The 19,615-nt window shown below is 37.0% G+C and overlaps 1 protein-coding gene across 1 annotated transcript; it reads left to right on the top strand.

Annotated features, from left to right (window-relative positions):
* Positions 1 to 687: 687 nt before the first annotated feature.
* Positions 688 to 17,639, top strand: tacr3l (tachykinin receptor 3-like). The gene is made up of 5 exons (XM_051703549.1): positions 688 to 1,055; positions 2,766 to 2,954; positions 7,682 to 7,832; positions 17,037 to 17,233; positions 17,342 to 17,639. Exons 1-5 carry the CDS (start codon positions 688 to 690, stop codon positions 17,637 to 17,639), a joined length of 1,203 nt encoding a protein of 400 aa, XP_051559509.1.
* The last annotated feature ends 1,976 nt before the right edge of the window (positions 17,640 to 19,615 follow it).

Raw genomic sequence — 19,615 nt, 5'->3', positions numbered from 1 at the left:
ATATATATATATATATATATATATATATATATATATATATATATATATATATATATATATATATATATATATATATATATTATAATAAATACAATTAATTAGTTTTTACACTAGCCATAATACCTACATAAAAAATTATAATTAAATACATTTAAAACTATATGGGTAAATCTCCTAAAATAAGAAAAAATATATATGTATATATATGTTATATATATATATATATTTTTTTTTTTTTATTATTTATTTATTTTTATTTATTTATTTATTTTTTTTTTTTATTTTTTTTTGGGTAGACATTTCTTGACAATTATTGTGAGATTTACCCATATGGTTTTAAATTAATATCATTAATAACTGTACTTGCTGGTAATTATGACTTTCATGGTCAATTATTGTAATGGGTGATACAGTGGGGTACAGTGTTACCCAAACCACTCAAACACAGGACACACCGCCTGCATATGTCTCTCCATCTCCATATGAGCAGCAACCTGTGGCACCATCTCCAAAAACGTCACTGCTATTCTGGACAGCGCAACTTTGGATGGCGCACCGATAACATGAGGCTTCAGCAGGAGATGTCAGATATTTAAAGATGCACATAACTCTATAAAGGCACCAATAGGCTTTACATATCAAAACAACTTGTACACTGTTTAAGAAGGGTAACAGAGGAGCTTTACAATGGCTGCTCCTCAGAGCGCATCAAACGTAACGCGCAACTTAACGAATCAGTTCATGCAGCCGGCGTGGCGCGTCGCGGTCTGGTCGGTCGCCTACAGCTTCGTGCTGGCGGTCGCCGTGTTCGGAAACCTCATTGTTATTTGGATCATTTTGGCCCATAAACGGATGCGCACTGTGACCAACTACTTCTTGCTCAACCTGGCTTTCTCCGACGCATCGATGGCCGCTTTCAACACGCTCATCAATTTCATTTACGCCACACATGGAGAGTGGTACTTTGGAGAGGTGTACTGCAAGTTCCACAACTTCTTTCCCGTCACCGCCGTGTTTGCCAGCATCTATTCCATGACAGCTATTGCAGTCGATAGGTAAGTGATGTTTAAGATTAATCACACCAATTTGATTATGCATTTACATTAATACAGTTATAGATGAGATCCTTGATTCGGGGTTCATGAAAAACCTGGAAAAGTATGGAAATCTTTAAAAAGTCAAGGAAACTGCTATATTATATAAATAATTTATGTTTATATTCTAATTTATTATTTTAAACTATTTATGTTTATATTTTATCTATTAAAATAGCAATAACAATATATATATATATATATATATATATATATATATATATATATATATATATATATATATATATATATATACATACACACACACACGCACACACATTTTATATTATTCATTTAATCTTAATAAAATATTTTATATATTAAAATGTATAAAAATATGTCATTTATTCTATATAAAATATTTATATATGTATTTATATAAGTATTTGGTTGTATTTTATATATATTATGATGATTTATGAAGTGATATACATTTATGAAGTAATATACATTTTACATGATTAATTTTATTATTTACTTTAACTTTATATTAATAAAATATTTAATTATTAAAAACTTAAAAAGTCATGGAAATCCTATATTTTATAAATGATTTATGTTTATATTATCTATTATTTTAAACCATTTATATTTTATATTTTATATATTACAATGATTTTTATATATTAATATATGCATTTTATATGATTAAATAATTGTATTTATTAAAATGTATAATGATATTATTAGAAATATTTTATTTATTACAATCTGTAAAAGTCATGGAAAATTCCATATTTTATTAATTATTTATATAAGTCATGTAAAAAAAAGTAATGCATGGAAAAGTCAAGGAATTGTTTTTAGCAAATGTCATTTTTTCTGGTTATACTGAGCTCTAATATATTTAATCAGGTAGTTCTTCTTTGTGAGTGCAATCTCTGAAAATGTATTTTTAAAAATCCTTATCCAGTAATCACAAGCGACTGGAAAAGTCTTGTAAATCAGCAGTCAAAAAGTGTTGGAAAATTGTTGATTTAGTGATAAAATACTGGTCAACTAGTTTTGATTAACAAATAAGGAGAGCATCAGGTTTTAAAAGACCCCCAAACATAAGATACTGTGTTTTCTCCCTCATGCTTTCTTTATCCATCTATAATCTCCTCAAGGGAGCACATAAACTGAGAAGCTTCATTTAAACCCTGCAGGCATCTAACTTTAAAATGAAAAAGAGGAAACCTCATTTCCTGCTGATGTACCATAGGGACACAGCTACAGCTCAGACAGCTCAGACAGGATCACAACATCCTTGTGGGTATCCATCGTTAGGCTCTTTTATCCATATTTAGCAAACCATTTAAAATAGACTCACACAGTGTACAGTTGTAGTGACTATAGCATTCTGAATTAAACGAACCCTGTGCAATCAAAACTCACACCATTCAGTTAGACATACCAGTTATTGCAAATAATGAGACCGATAAGATCTGACAGTTTGATCTGCATGATCCAAAGAGAGGGTGAGGGGTGCTTTTCCTTCATTAAAAGATTACAAGCTCAGTCGGTGGCTCTGGAATCATGACCTCTGAAGTGCTGTGTATAGGAGCCATAACAACTGTACATGAGTTCATGGTCTGCACCCCTGCCTCCTGGTTCTTATAACCAAATGGTTACACTTTCATTATTAGGCTCTCAAATGCAGTGTGGATCACCAAGTTTTTCTTTGTGCAGGTACATGGCCATAATTCACCCACTAAAGCCCCGGCTGTCAGCTACGGCTACTAAAGTGGTGATTCTCTGTATTTGGGCACTAGCGGTGGTTTTGGCTTTCCCCCTCTGTTTCTACTCTACCACAAGAACAATGCCTCGACGAACCGTCTGCTACGTTGCCTGGCCGAGACCTGCAGAGGATTCATTTATGTGAGAGATAAATACATCATTTTCATTATATATATATATATATATATATATATATATATATATATATATATATATATATATATATATATATATATAGATAGATATATATATACAGTATATATGTCTCGATCAGTCTTATATTAATTGACTTACTCACTGAGTGGTTCTGTACAAAAACCTAGTGAGCTTACTTAGTTGGCAGCATTTTAGGATATCATAGGCACATACTGTAATTAAGTTGCTCTATATTCTAAGATGTCTCCTTTTGGCCAAATTCCAAGACAGGATCGTAATCTTTCAGTCCATTGCAACAAGCTCAGTGGAAAAGATCCTAGATGGCGCGTGACACTAGAGAAATGTTGATCATAAATATACTTATAATTAATAAAAAAAATGTATTGCTAAATAGTTCAATCTAATTAAAAATTGACTATTTTACCCTATATTTGTGTGTATTATGTAAGATTACTGTATGCTTATTGGGGTATAGTGTTGTTAGCTTAGCAACATGCTAACTTAGGGCTGGGTGATAAAACGATATCAATATTTGTCGGAAAAAATACAATTTCAATATCGATGATAAACTTTTGAGTAATTTTCAATATTTAGCCTATGTTCTACAGCTAGACGATTTATCAGGTATGTGTCGCTAAAAACGCAAGCAGTTCGGCAAAGTTATACACACAACTAGCTAACTGAATCACAGACATGAAATCAGCCTGTTAGGAAGTATTAGCACACTAGCAGCTACATAGCCCTGCTGTCATGGAAACCGATAATGAGGCTTGGTAGCCACTAGCTAGCTATCCGTTTAATATGATATCGTTGTGTACCGAACAAGACAGCACTGACAATGCAATACAGTTATCGACTGAACATAACAGCAACTCTGACATCAACACCATTGCTGTTAATTAATGTACTATTTAGTTAAATGTTTTTTCATGATCCATAGAGCTGTCACAGACAAGAGAGTATTTTTTCTTCTTGCGATGCTTATTGGCAGTTAGCAATCCAGTTATGGTGTATTACTGCCACCTACTGAGCTGGGTAGGGTTGCACCAGCTGTTACATAAGTTGGGACGTAAAGTTCACACTAAGGGCTTAGTAACTACTAGTTAGTCAGTGCTTAATTTGGTTGCACCACCTGTTGTTAAGGCAAGTTACTACTTAACTAGTAGGTCGTAAGCTCTCCGTAAAGTAATGCGTAGTCGCATAATGTGATGTTTACCTGTATTGATCCAATATACAGCCTTCAAAAATTTGACACAGAAGTGTTAAAAAGCCAAGCATTTTAGTTTGATCTTGTTACGGTTGATGTTCAAACCTTGTTTGCTTACGTAACTGTCAGCTGTAATAAATTATATCCCCATTAAAATACGATACCCTGAAAACGGCACCGTTAGATCAGTTTCATGCTGAAGAGCCGCTTAAAAGTAAGATTTTTTTCTCTCTCGTAAATGTAAACGGGTGTAAATGTCAACATCATAATGTATGACGTAAGGATTAAAGCCTGTCACACAAAACAGGAGCTCATTGATGTCATATCAGTCTGCTTTTTTATTTCAACCGATGCTCCTGGTCAGAGGCTTACATAAATATTTTGTTTATACGTAGGGTTACGTCCTACATAAGTTTAGTGGTGTAACTCTCAAATATTTAGTATTGCATAAGTTGTGACTTAGTGCCCAATTACACCACAACTAGACTAAGTTGTAACTTACGTACAGCTGGTGCAGCCGGCCCCTGGAGTGTGGAGCGTCACAAGAAAGGCTGTAAGTGGAGTCAAACATCAGCTGAAGATGATGAAATTGGTGCAATTTCTTTGAAAAGACGTCCCTCACCTTATGTAGGATTAAATCCTAAACTGAGTATGCTTTAAAGGTACCTTACTGTCAAACAAGTTATGTTCACAGTACATTCATTCTTGAGGAACGCATTTCCTCCCCCATTAATGGTATGAAATGTTTATCGTGATAAATATCGATATCAAACAATATGAGGAAAAAATATTGTGATAATATTTTTGGTCATATCACCCAGTCTTATGCTAACTATAGACTACTGACATTAAATGTTGTCGAGGTTTGTGCGCTTTGCATGGGGAGTGCTATTTGAATGACGTACATAGTTGCTGCCAATGGAGTGTTCCAAGTCGGTCATTTATGAGGTTCTAATTAATTTAGGATGCTACCTGGTAGACAGCAAGGCAGCTCACTAGGTTTTGGAACAGAGCCACTCACTCATTCACTCGCATGATTTCACAATGGCTGTTTGACTTTTCTTCTGCTGTAATGTGTATTCAGTCTGTACTTGGTCCACTCCTCAAATATTGGTAATGCTCTTTCTGACTTTGCATTTCCTGCCATCTTGACACTAACAGCCATCTGCCAGTGAGGCAAGAGACGCTGAAAACTAAACACATTAGACACCGATGGCCAACTAACAAATGGTGGATTCACCATTTACTGGCCATGACTTTACCTTGAATTTGTCAAAAACAAACGAGTGTAAACACAACTAAAAATGTGCTTGCTGACTCACAATCCAAATTTCTTGGCTTAATGTCCCAAAGTATAAAGGATAGGGTATACTTTGTTTTTTCACGTGCTGTTCTGTCTCTTGCACGGTCGAGCGTATACTCTTTTGAATGTGAGCCCAATCAAACGTGGTCAACGTATACACATTACGACTGCAGACAGACCGAGAGTTCGGTGTCGATGACGTAAAATCGTAGTATACTTTGTCCATAAGATGCTCTGTACTGGCAGTCACCATGTTTGAGAACCAGATTTTTAGGCTAGAAAATACTTCATGTAAGTATGCAAATGCAGACACGATTGCATTGCAAATGCATTGCAAGCACACGGCCCCACTAAACATATTTAATGTGCTTGTGTTCTTGCGTTACTGTGGACGTACTCAAGGGGGCGATAGAGTTACCTTCAAATGTCTGTATTATTTAACCAAATTTGTTATTATTCAGATACTGTAGCTGGCAATAATATGTTGACTTTAACTAACTTTCTCAGCAAGATTCTTCAAACTGGGCCTCTGCCAAGACAGCTTATTTAACTTAAAGAGAAACAGACCATAGAAGCAGACAGTTTCTGCTAAAGTCTACTTTAGCACCTCTTGTGGAAATGCTGAGAATTGCATTGTACTTGCATTACGGAGCGCTACAACATACAAAACCAAGCTTGCATAGCTAGGAGTGTTTGCATTCACAAACTTGTGTAGAGTATATTTCAGACCTTATTTGCATCGTTGTTGCCTATAAATGGATGCACAAATGTGCCCTTCTATTTACCAACCTGGCTTTCTGACGTCTTGATGGCTGATGTGCTTGCTAACTCACAATCCACATTTCTTGGCTTAATGTCCCAAAGCATAAAGGCAAGGGTATACTTTGCTTTTTCGTATGCTGTTCTGTCTCTCACACGGTCAAGTGTATACTCTTTTGAACGTGAGCCCATACAGATGCGGTCAACGCATGCGCACTACGACTGCAGACAGACCAAGCTTTCTGTGCTGATAATGAAATTTGCTGTCATCGTACTGGCACGTGGAAAATCGCAGTATATTTTGGCTTAATGATGCTCTGTACTGGTCACCATGTTTGAGAACCAGATTGTTAAACTAGCATATACTTCACATAAATACGTGAATGCAGACACGAATGCATTGCAAATGCACTGCAAGCATGCAGCTCCTCTAAACATATTTAACGTGTTTGCGTTCTTGGTTTACTGTGGTAGGAACAAACGCATTCAAGGGGGCGATAGAGTTACCTTCAAATGTCTGTGTTATTAATTCAGATAGCTGCCTATAACAAGTTGCCTATAACTAACTTGCTCAGCAAGATTCTTCAAACTGTGCTTCTGCCAAGACAGCTTATTTACTAAGAGAAACTGAGCATAGAAGCAGACAGCTTCCGCTAATGTCTACTTAAGCACTTCTTGCTGAGAATTGCATTGTACTTTCATTATGGAACGCTACGACATACAAAACCAAACTTGCGTAGCTGGAAAGGTTTGCATTCGCAAACTTGTGTAGAGTATATTTCAGACCTTATTTGCATCATTTTGGCCCAGAAGCGGTTGTTCAACGTGACCTACATTTACCAACCTGGCTTTCTGACGTCTTGATGGCTGATGTGCTTGCTGACTCTCAATCCAAATTTCTTGGCAAAATATCAGGCCTCAGTCATTAAATACTTTGTTTTAACATTTGTTGATTCAATACTTTAAGCTAGTGTATTCTATACAGAGGTCGACTGATATATCGGTTTAACCGATTAATCGGTGCCAAAAGTTGCTTTTTGGAACTAACGGTTCTAATTCTTTTTTTTATTATCATTATTATTCCTCCGTGTCGCTCAGTGGCCTGACGCCTGAGTCCCTGGTGTTTTTCTGGCTTGTTTATAGTTATGCATCGAATCTTAATTTTTCCTGGTTATTATCGTGATTTTGGTTGAACAAATGAACTGCATCTAGGATTTTATTTATATATGACTCTTGTAGCCTCTATGTCTGTGCCTATCACAGACAGGAAAAACTAAGACATTTTTGTAACAGTCAATAAATCGATTCTAAAAACTATCGGCCGATTAATCGGTTAACAACCATTTCCATCACTTTAGTTATCAGTATCTGCAAAATAAACTATCGGTCGACCTATGATACTATATAAAGACCACTTGTTCTTCCTCTCCCCCACCTGTGTAGGTATCATATCATAGTAACAGTGCTCGTGTACCTGCTGCCTTTAGTGGTAATGGGTATTACCTACACCATAGTAGGGGTTACACTTTGGGGAGGAGAGATTCCTGGTGATTCATCTGATAACTACGTTGGACAACTACGTGCCAAACGGAAGGTAAGAGGCCATACTAACATTTAGTCTAATATTGATGCTGAGGTTTGCTGAGGGGTCTAAGAATGGAATTACTGTATATACACTTTTTTATGAGATCAAGTCTGGGGCTTTCAAATAATGAACTCTAATAATTTCACTAGTGCATTTGGGAACTTGGTACTAAGCCTTAATGTCTTAAAGCTTAAAGGAAAACAAAAGTAGGCTTGTCATTAGAAAATGCTTTAATACAAACTCATTTAATTTTGTATATTAAGTACAGAACTATTCAGCTCAGATCTGGCTGAACTACTGTATACCCAGCCATGTTTGTGAGAAAGTTACTCACCCCCATGTCATTCCAACTACATATTATTTTCTGTTTTGTGAGATGTTAAGGAGAATGTCTGAGCTGCTCTTTTCCATATAAGGAAATTGGGCAGTTATTTATACCTCCAAGTCCCAAAAAGGACACAAAAAAGCACCAAAAAACCAAGACTCATGTGTTATATTCCAAGTATTCTGAAGTGATAAGACAGCTTTGAGTGAGGAACTTTAATGGGCTGTTCATACTCAATACGTTCTTGCACTAAAAAAAGTTCAATGCAGCACAACAAATGGCACCGAATGTAGGCGACTTGAGATGTGTTTTTAAAAGTTGAAGATCTTTTGACTTTACATGGCATCTTAAAAACATGATGCTCCTGCACGAGACGCTGAAAAAACTGGCCTGAGACCTGTCGCAACAGTCAAAGACGTCAGTCTAGCGCATGTTTACATAACAAAACATTTGAAAAACAGCGCAGACAGACTCAAAAATGCATTCAGTGTTAACAGCTCCTTCTAATTTGTGGCCATGTATTCATGTGTCTCTCACACAAGGCCGTAACCATGTCTTGGTGGGGGGGGGGGGGGGGTGACCAAACCATTTTGGGAGTGGGGGGTCACGGGTGTTGAGGTCACAAATATAATGGTCCTCTTTGGTCCTTTAATATAGTAAAGGCGCTGAATGCAATAATTTTCTGAATAAAAGCTTGAAATGAGATTTTTTGAATGTATTTTTAAAGTTCACTCAGTACAAGACGAACACTGTGTATGCATTGCTAGCAATTTGCCTGTTTCAGTCATCTTTTCTTTCTTTTTTGTGCTGTCTCAAAGAAAAGATGACTATAATTTAAATGATGTATCTGTTGATGTATCTGTAAAATGACATGACTGTGTCAGCAGGCTAGCAAAAAGAAAATACACAAAATTATTTACTGCCCTCAAGTTGTCCCTCATTGTTTTTCCTCCCAGTGCAATCTTTATACCCAGTATTTTCTTCAAGAATCCTAACGCTGCACTCTTCCATACAAAAACTGTTCATATTGGCCACTGCTGTCAAGGTCCAAAGAGAAAAAAAAAATAATTATAAAAATACCATAAAAGTAGTCCATACAACACGTAGCTGTTGTATGGCCCCAGAAAGCTTGGAATATAATGCACGAGTCATATGGACTACTGTTATGATATCTTTATACTGAAACTTTAATAGTGCTTTATAGTATTTGTCCTTTTTTAAACTTGACAGCTCCTGCTCACTATAAACTGTTATTCTATGGAATAGAGCTGCTTAAAATAGTGATTTTTATGTTCCAAGAAAAAGAAAAGAACAGCATATGGGTTTTGAACAACATAAGGGTGAGTAAATGAGTGAGTAAAAGTACATTTTCCATTTTTAGGTGAACTACTCCTTTAACTGGTGTCTCATTTTTTTAGAACAAACCTGACAAGACATACTCAAAATAAAAATTCAGAATTAATTAAAGACATAGAGAAATTACTTAAACTGATTTTAAATTATTACCTAATAATATTTGCATTATGAATATGACACCGTCCTTGCCAAAACCCAGAGGCGCAAAAACCATATATGCAAGGTATGCAATGCATAGGGGCGCCATGTAAAGGGGGGCGCCAGCGGCTCACTAAAGGTCACAAAACAACCCCCCCCCCACCCCATCAACACTTATAACCCCTTCCTTGACAGATACATGGGGCACAAAATTTAGTTTTGCATACCCGCTTGGAAATGTGTAGTTGCGCCCCTGCCAAAACCTAAAAACTCAATAAAAGTCACAGGTCTTACCATGTTCTAGTTCTGATCTGGGTGATAATGCTCTACATTGTGTTTTTTTTTTTAATTTTATTTATTTTTATAGAAAGACAATGTCAAGAGAATTTTCTAAAAAGCTGCTTCAAAAGCCTGCCAGATTACCACATTCATTCAATTCCTTTATAATATACACACATTCACTCTTTGTCTTAAACTGATTCGCTGATTCGCTCCGTTAATGTTTTCACATTCACAATTAATGACATCTGAATCACGTTCTGTACATGGTATATTTTAAATTCAAAACGGTGAATTTCGCCAAATGGTGACTAGTTTGCACCCTTGGAAATTAATGTCACCGGTACAACATTTCAATCATCAAACAGTGGTCAAATTTAGCATATTTAGTTAGATACTTACATCTCACATGACACAAACACTCTTAACCTGAATTGCTTGCTGATGCGTGACGCTGGAATAATCTACGAGGTTCCCGCTCAGCTTCTTAAACTTGAGTCCCGCCATCATCAATTCGATTGGCTATCTCAAATGACATTGAGGAGTGGTGTTAGACTACTGAGCATGGTAAAAATGTAACTTTTTTTTTAAACAAAAGTTGTTTTTCCTGCAACAACTTAATGACAATTAGACAGCGGTGCATAATGAACAGCAGTAGAATAGCAACAAGGATATCAGTTACTGGGGGGACAATCTGGCCATATCTGATTATTGGAGGGGACTTGTCCCCCTCAAAGTATTTTGTGGTTACGGCTCTGCTCTCATGTAATCTTTTTGTCCTCAGCAGAACTGTGTGTATGAAGTGAATGGCGGTTTAATAAATGGCACAGCTCATGCATTTGTAAATCATACAAATTAATCTATAGATTATTTGTTACCTTTACTGAGTGAATTTAACTGTATTGTTACAGCTATTTGAAATTTTTCTGCAGATTAAGGTCATGACTGGTTTATCTAGCATTTGGAGCTTTTGTGAGCCGCAGCATTCATACACACACTTGTGCACGTGGAACAATGATAGTTCCCTCTCAGAGATTAATAATCTCATATTAATAACAGTCGTCTCCCTATGTAATCCAGCACTTTTGTTTGTGATGTAGAGATTACCGAGTCCTTTCAGTTATAACTGTGGGATTACGCTGGATAAAAGCACTTGCTAACTCAACTTTGTACAACCCTGCTTTCCAATGCCCATTCATTCTTTTGCAGCTCATGCTGATTGGGTAGAAGGTGATGGAGAGTATTCCAGAACTCTTTTGACGGAAGACACAAGTAAAAAAAAAAAAAAAAAAAACTGTCAAACTTTGCACAGATGATCAGAATTATCCATATTAATTATATAAAGGAAAAAAGATATGGTGTGTTACATGGAAAAATAAATGTTCAGCAAATAGAAGAGCAAAAAACATACAGAAATATTTTACTTTTGTTTTTAAAATGCTTTTTGATATTTTTATTAGAGCTGTCGATTAAACGTGTTAATTCAGTGCAATGAATTATACTGTATAAACAATACTGCATTAAAAAATTAATGCAATTAATCATGCCCCCGGACCATAATAAGGCATGTTTACCTTCATGTTTTTACAAGTCCCAGTCAACAGGGGGCAGTAAGTGCAACTCCAGCTGAACAGGCAATGCACAGCTGTAGAGGACACAGCACAAGAACAAGAACAAAACTCGACGGTGCACAACTCTGAATGCAGGGTTCTCAAAATGTGTTTTTTCTCAAACTATGTTTAACTTCACACATCGTCCTAAAAACACTGTGTTTGGGATGCCACACAAGCATAGTGAGACGCTCCAGAATCCTTCATCAGACACATGTGTACATAGACGCATACTGAGAAAAGCTCTTAAAGTCTACATCGGACAGATTGACAAATTTAATTGCAAAATGGATTTCTGTGGACTGTAGGCTAATTGACCTTATTCACAGTAGCGCCATCTTTGATTTTTGATGGGAATGACAAATGAGGCTATGAGGGATAAACGTACAGTCCCTTCAATGGGTTTTACAGTTGTTTAAAGTGTTTTTGGACCATTTCGCTGAAGAAATATTGAAAAAAATGTCTTTCTGAGAAGATTCAGTAAACAAAAAAACTCAAGAAAACATAAGTTGTGGAAAGTTAGATGTGATCTAGGAGCTAGTGATAGCTTTATACAGTGCATGTCACTGAACAGATGCTATGTCTGTCCCTCACAGCTTCATTTTTATTCCCGTCAAAAATCAAAGATGGTGCCACTGTGAATAAGGAAAAAAACTACAGTATATATTGCCTTCTAAAACCACTTATTGTACCTAATCAATGCATTACTCGTCTGCCACAATAATTATCTGAATTATTATATATTATATTTAAAGTTATTTAAATATAATTATTTTATCATTAGTTATTGAGCTATTTTTATTTGGGGTCCTTTGACTGCAAAAATGTATATATATATATATATATATATATATATATATATATATATATATATATATATATATATATATGTAATGAATTGCATATTTAAATTGTATCGATTGACAGCCCTAATTTATGTATAGCAAAATATCATAACTCAGTATAAACATTTTAATAAAACAAGACAGACAAGCAGACTGCAGGACATTGACATAAAGTCTGTAGTTATTATTTTTAAGTTACAATGATACAGTCAATTGATAAATCAATGGTAACTTTCAGGAAATGTAAATAAAACTGTTGCATGAAATATAGTCACATTTGATGACTTATAGGCTACGTCCACACCAATTCATTATCGGTTAAAAACTCAGTTTTCAATTTCCTAATATTATCGTTTTCCAAAGTATGTGGTAATGGTAGAGTGTTTTCAAAACACATTTCTACTGTTGATGAGAGGTGTAACATACCAAAATTAATGCGTTTTCAAAGATATCAGAGCGTTAGAGTATTAGAGCATTTCTGAAATGCTCTGTTGTTGGTAAAGAAAAACAGTTCTAGTGTAGATGAGAGGTTGAATGGAAATGTATTTGTATGGACGTGGCTTCAGTTTTTTGTGATAAATGGCATGAAATTGTTCAACATTAACAAAAAAGATAAAGGGGAAAGATATGATGTGCAAGAAAAGGGTGCATCTTTTGTCTTGTTGCCAAACTTTCAATAAAGTTTATATTGCCAATGCCTAGGAGTTTGTGTGGCCTGAAGAATGTTTTGAAAAGTCTAAATTTTTGCTCAAAATTTCCAAGCGCTATCCGAAAATTGGCACTTCCAAATTCCAATCTTATCAGCCAACATGATCACATCAGCACATCAGCATTTTCACTGTAAAATTCTATTTTTACTCCAGTCAAGGTTAGGTTTAGGGTTGGGGTTTGGTTTAGTCTGAACTTGGTCCGTTTTCGTTTGAAAACTCCATTTTCAGTTTCCTAATGTCATAGTTTTCCAAAGTATGCGGTAATGGAGAGAATAACAGTTCTAGTGTAGATGAGAAGTCCAATTAAAATGCATTTGTGTGGACATGGCCTGGAGGAAAACTCTGTTCCAGTGTGGAACCAATGTGGAACCATCTTAGCAAAATTAAGTCAACAGGAAGGTATTGGGACACATCCACTAATACTTTTCGTACGTCTGTGTTTACACCTCTCATCCACACTAGAATGGTGTTTTCTTCCATCGAAGAGTGCTTTGAAAACGCTCTCTTTTACCGCACTCTTTGAAAAATGATGATTTTAAGAGACTGAAGACATAGTTTTCAAATGAAAACGGATTAGTGTGGATGTGGCCTTACTGTGAACATGGCTATATTTTAGGCTCAGGCCATGTCAACACTAATCATTTTTAGTTTTCTAATGACATCGTTTTCCAAAGTGTGCGGTACTTGAAAAAAGTTTTTCAAAAATCTCCATTTTAGCAAAATTTGTGTCAAATTATCATGAAAGGACAGGTTCGATCTTAACACCCGCTGGTAGGTTTACGTCACACCTAACCTTTCTCTGCTTTGTGTAACTGTCAATCAGAGATTATTCACAAAGCAACTGAGTCCCATTCCTCATTAAACTACAGCAGGGTCTCTTCAGAGAACAAGACTGTTGTCACTTGCTTTCAGATACAAGGTGCAAATGAAAGTGTTCATTGATAGATGATGGATACTGTTCCTTTTTCTTCTCCAATAGCCTTGTCTCAAATTATGCACGAATTAATGAGGCTATTTGAGAAGTTGTGAGTGGCCTTTCAAAGGTTGTCATGTGCCAAAGTGAGTGGAAGACCCTAAGTCTAGGACAAAGGAAGATAGTCAGATATCGTTTGCAAAAGCGACAGATACGTGGGATGAAAATGTTCAACGTTAACAAAAAAGATGGTCAGCAATAAAGGGGAAATATATGACGTGCAAGAAAAGGGTGCATCTTTTGTCTTGTTGCCAAACTTTCAATAAAGTTTATATTGCCAATGCCTAGGAGTTTGTGTGGCCTGAAGAATGTTTTGAATAGTCTCAGTCTAAATCTTTGCTCACAAAATTGCAAAGCGCTATCTGAAAATTGGCAGATCCAAATTCCAAACTTATCAGCCAACATGATCACAACAGCACATCAGTATCTTCACTCTGAAATACAAATATTACTCCTGTGATGGTTAGATTTAGGGTGTGGTTTGGTTAAGGGCATATAGTTAATAAAATATGCATTCCTATTAACTGCATTACATTGTTTACAACTGAAAATACAACTTACTTTTGGGGGCACTATGTGGACATTTCACACAGAAACTGGAGTGCACACATGCCCGTATGTTCAACAACAGTTCCAGCTTCGGCCACTGACCAATTTCGGCAGCAAAATTTTCAACCTACTCTTGCCAAATTCACAGTATTAAGCCCTATTCGGACGGCAATTTACAGTGAACATTTTCACATACGGAGCAAACCAAAATTCTTGCGAAGAGCAATTAAACGAATCAAGAAACTGTAAGGATAAGACTGTTTATCAACGCTGCCAAATAAATTTGTCAGTGGGGGTACGCATGTTTCATCACACACATCACCTCAGTTGCACCGCTTGCACGCTTTCTCCTAAGCGCACGCAAGGTGATAGAGAAGCCGCACATATCAAGGACAGTAAAGATAGTTAAAATGAAATTTGAGGAGCTATGGTAAAAATGGTTTTCTTATGTTTTATCTATCAAAATGACAGACATCATTTGGAATTATCTGTCAGTGTTTAAAAAGTGGAGGTGGAAATTAAACCTTTTAAATAAGACAGACATTAACCCGGCAACTTTTCTAGGACTACTCGACCCGTATAAACAAGTTGTCATGCAAGCCCTGTGTATAAATGTATTTAGTAAATGTTTCTACATTAAAATGTGATATATTACAATTTTATTACATTGCTGCCATAATAATGGACCATCTCAAAAGTTTATGTGATCTGACTCTCGTTTTTCTTTCCCTACTACTTAAGAGTTCCCACTCACTGTGTTGGAGCGGCGACGTCATTTTATTATTGTGAATTATTTCAAAAATGTATGTTACACAGTCGTCCAACATTCACAACTGTCCATTACCGCCAGAGCTGTTACCACACACAGCACAGACGTACGGCACTTAGCGGTGGTCAAAAAGGATTTCCAAAACGGCTTTTGGATTATAAACTCAGAGATGTGGATTCAGACGGTAATTCAATTACCACATGACCTTGGTTTTTGTCAAAAAACAGCAGGAAATTTGGCTAGGAATTTTCTCATGGGAGGTAGGAGAAAAACACTGACAGTTCAGATTCGGACGGCAATAAAATTACTGACTACCCCCTGTAAATGCTGGAATTACCTCACGTCCCCATGTAAAATAATTGGCGTCCAAATAGGGCATTAGTCTATATTGGCTGGCCCTAAGCAATTTCATGCAGTTGGTGGGTGCACCAGTCCAGTCAAAAGTCTGGCTTTGTGGAGCCTGGGTAGCTCAGCGAGTATTGACGCTGACTGCCGCCCCTGGAGTTCGCGAGTTTGAATCCCAGGGCGTGCTGAGTGACTCCAGCCAGGTCTCCTAAGCAAACAAATTGGCCTGGTTGCTAGGGTGGGTAGAGTCATGTTGGAGTAACCTCCTCGTGGTCGCTATAATGTGATTCTCGCTCTCGGTGGGGCACGTGGTGAGTTGAGCGTGGATGTCGCGGAGAATAGCGTGAAGCCTCCACACGCGCTAAGTCTCCGCGGTAACGCGCTCAACAAGCCATGTGATAAGATTGACGGTCTCAGACACGGAGGCAACTGAGACTCGTCCTCTGCCACCCGAATTGAGGCAAGTCGCTACGCCACCATGAGGACTTAGAGTGCATTAGGAATTGGTCACTCCAAATTGGGGAGAAAAAGGGGGAAATATAAATAAATAAATAAGTCTGGCTTTGTTTATCACTCAGACCAGCCTGATCTCACATGAAATTCGGCAAGTGTGTGCTGATATTTCTTTAGCCGAAATCGGTATACATTGACCGAATTTGAAAACACTGCCTCCAGAGGCTAAAGCGGTAAGTGTTTCAGAGCATATAAACAAGTGTGACATCCATTTAAATCCAGGAGAGTTCGCCAGAAGCTAGTTGTAAAAAGAATTGTTTTCAGCTGAATAGGGTGTAAAAGAGTGAAGAGTAATGCATATTTTATTTAATCTACCCCCCAACCAAAACCCAAATCTAACCCTAACCATTAGTAAAGACAAAATACAATGTCAGGGATAAAAATGCAACCTCCTTAGTGCCACGAGGGAAAGTAATTGTTGTTGAGCCATTCCAAGTATGTCCGATGGGAGATAGGGCATGTCAGAGAGTCGACATACTGTTGCCGATCCTAGGGTACCGGAACTTTTGGAAACAGCATGCCGACATCCCGTGTGATCATGTTGCAGCAGCTCAGATGTGTGAGCTTCTTAATATTCAGATTTCAAAAATTCCCTTTGTTCACAGAACAATAGCAGCAGTTGGCTTTGAGTCGACAGATGGAGACTGTGAAGAAACTGCCAAAGTTTTTCTATCAACTGAGCAGTGACTCTTTCTGTGCAACTGATGCTGCTGTTTCATTCTATGAATAGAGAAGCCAGAAATCAAATATGCTTTCATACGCCTTATATTGTGAATATAGATAACAATACTCTCTCCACAGGTGGTGAAGATGATGATTGTGGTGGTGGTGACCTTTGCCCTCTGCTGGCTGCCCTATCATGTGTATTTCATTGTGACGGGCCTGAACAAGCGACTGAACAAGTGGAAGTCGATTCAGCAGGTCTATCTGTCTGTGTTATGGTTGGCCATGAGCTCTACAATGTACAACCCAATTATATACTGCTGCCTAAATGGCAGGTAATTAAAACTCGCTCTCAAACACTCATACATTCACTAATAGTGATAATATTAGTATTTGAGATGGCATTAATAATGTCAAAGCACTGTTTTTTTTATTATTTGCAGGTTTAGGGCAGGCTTCAAACGAGCCTTCAGGTGGTGTCCCTTCATCCGGGTGTCAAGCTATGATGAACTAGAGCTCCGTCCCACCCGACTCCACCCGCGCAACCAGAGCAGTATGTGCACACTGTCACGCATCGACACCAGCGTACATGGCGATGACCCTCGACATAGCAACCGAAAGAGCACTAAGTCTCCAGGTCAGGTTGAGGTCAGTGTTAAAGATGAAAACGCAACAGGTGTTAAACACAGTGTGCACAGAGAGCCAACTTTTGCAACCGGTTTGAATAAAGCAGCGGTTTGAATTAACCATCATTTCATTTCTAAAAGAGACATGTACATTTCTGAGACTGTATTGTGGATTTACAGGAATGTAGATGGTTTTAAATCTGCAATTTTGTAAGATAATACTGCCTCCAAGTGGACAACTCTGAAACCTTGATCGAGACAATGGCTGTGCTTGGAACAGCATACTAGAAGATTAATTCTCATACTTTATACTGGCTACTATTTATTTTTTATTTTTTTAAATAGGATGCCAAAAAGAACACATTATGAAATGACAAACGCTTTAACCAATAGAATGCTACATTGTTGTCATGTTGCATGTTTAATTCAGCAAGTGGCATCTAGTCCAAACCTTGGATATGGAAATATTTATTTTGTGTTTGTAATCTAATTTTGTGTCAAAATGTATTAACGATAGTAAGTCTAATCAAATATGTTATAGATCATGGTTTACATTGTGTGATAATCTGAAATCTTAACATTTCATTACAGTTACGCACATTTTGCCTCCCAATTCTTATTACCATACTATTCCCATTATTTTTATTCATGATTCTTATTACTGTTTCTTGTTCCAGGACAGTTCCTTTACAGGTTTTATAACTTCTGGTTCATTTGTCACACTGGAAATGGAAGGTTAAGGAGGAGCTTATTATATTGTTGAATAAGGTATTCTGTTGTATACTCCACATTTTGGCATCTTATGTGGTATTCTGTGCATATATGCACATCATACATACTTTATACTGCAGTAATAGTGAGAGTAGTATGTAGTATGCTTTTCCGAGCACAGCCAACGTTTCTCGATCTTTTTTGAAGTGTATTGTTTCAGTCTGCTTTCCAATACTTAATACAAAATAACACATCTGAGCCAACAAACTGCTCTTAAGTCAAGTTTTAAAGGAATATTCCGGGTTTAAATCAAGTTAAGCTCAATCGACAGCATTTGTGGCATAATTTTGATTATCAAAAAAATTAATGAAAAATTTGACTTGTGACAAATTTTCTTTAAAAAAAAAAAAAGAATAAAAAAAGAAGAAGAAGCATAAATTGAGGTTACAGGGAGGCATTTACAATGGAAGTGAATGGGGCCAATTTTTGGAGAGTTTAAACACAGAAATGTGAAGCTTATAATTTTATAAAAGCACTTACATACATTTTTCTGTTAAAAATTGTGTGTTATTTAAGCTGTAAATTTGTTTAAATAGCTGTTTTTTCCGGTCGTTTTTAGGGTTTTAGTGTTTACGCGTTCCATTGCCATGGGAACAAAGTTGTAAAATTGGATTAACATTTACACAGAAAAGATTAGCAAGTGATTTTATCACACTAAAATCATGTTTTTTGTTTTTGTTTTTTTTTTTTCTCCCCTTTTCTCCCCAATTTGGAATGCCCAATACCCAATGCGCTCTAGGTCCTCGTGGTGGCGTAGTGATTCGCCTCAATCCGGGTGGCAGAGGACGAATCTCAGTTGCCTCCGCATCTGAGATCGTCAATCCGCGCATCTTATCACGTGGCTCGTTGAGCGCGTTACCGTGGAGACCTAGCGCATGTGGAGGCCCACGCTATTCTCCGCGGCATCCACGCACAACTCACCACGCGCCCCACCGAGAGCGAGAACCACATTATAGCGACCACGAGGAGGTTACCCCATGTGACTCTACCCTCCCTAGCAACCGGGCCAATTTGGTTGCTTAGTACACCTGGCTGGAGTCACTCAACACGCCCTGGATTCGAACTCGTGACTCCAGGGGTGATAGTCAGCGTCAATACTCGCTGAGCTTCCCAGGCCCCATTAAATCATGTTTAAACACATATTGTTTACATTTTGTGGCTATACTTTTGTAACAGTATTTTAATGTTTATGAATTGGCCCCATTGACTTCCATTGTAAGTGCCTCAATGTAACCCAGATTTTTGCTTTTTTTTTTTTTTTTAAAGAACATGAAATATGAGTCGAAATTATTTTTTGTGGTAATCCACACTGTGCAACAT

The sequence above is a fragment of the Myxocyprinus asiaticus genome, chromosome 7 (genome assembly GCF_019703515.2).
Source record: "Myxocyprinus asiaticus isolate MX2 ecotype Aquarium Trade chromosome 7, UBuf_Myxa_2, whole genome shotgun sequence".
Classification (NCBI taxonomy): domain Eukaryota; kingdom Metazoa; phylum Chordata; class Actinopteri; order Cypriniformes; family Catostomidae; genus Myxocyprinus; species Myxocyprinus asiaticus.
The sequence above is the reverse complement of the archived record's forward strand: the minus strand, read 5'-3'. Positions and strand labels throughout refer to the sequence as shown.

What these genes read in the sequence shown, in the direction of transcription:
- tacr3l (XM_051703549.1), top strand. Translation starts at nt 688, where the DNA reads ATGGCTGCTCCTCAGAGCGCATCAAACGTAACGCGCAACTTAACGAAT. An exon ending in ACAGCTATTGCAGTCGATAG is followed by an intron (nt 1,056 to 2,765) that starts GTAAGTGATGTT and finishes TTCTTTGTGCAG; the next exon opens with GTACATGGCCATAATTCACC. An exon ending in TACTGCTGCCTAAATGGCAG is followed by an intron (nt 17,234 to 17,341) that starts GTAATTAAAACT and finishes TATTATTTGCAG; the next exon opens with GTTTAGGGCAGGCTTCAAAC.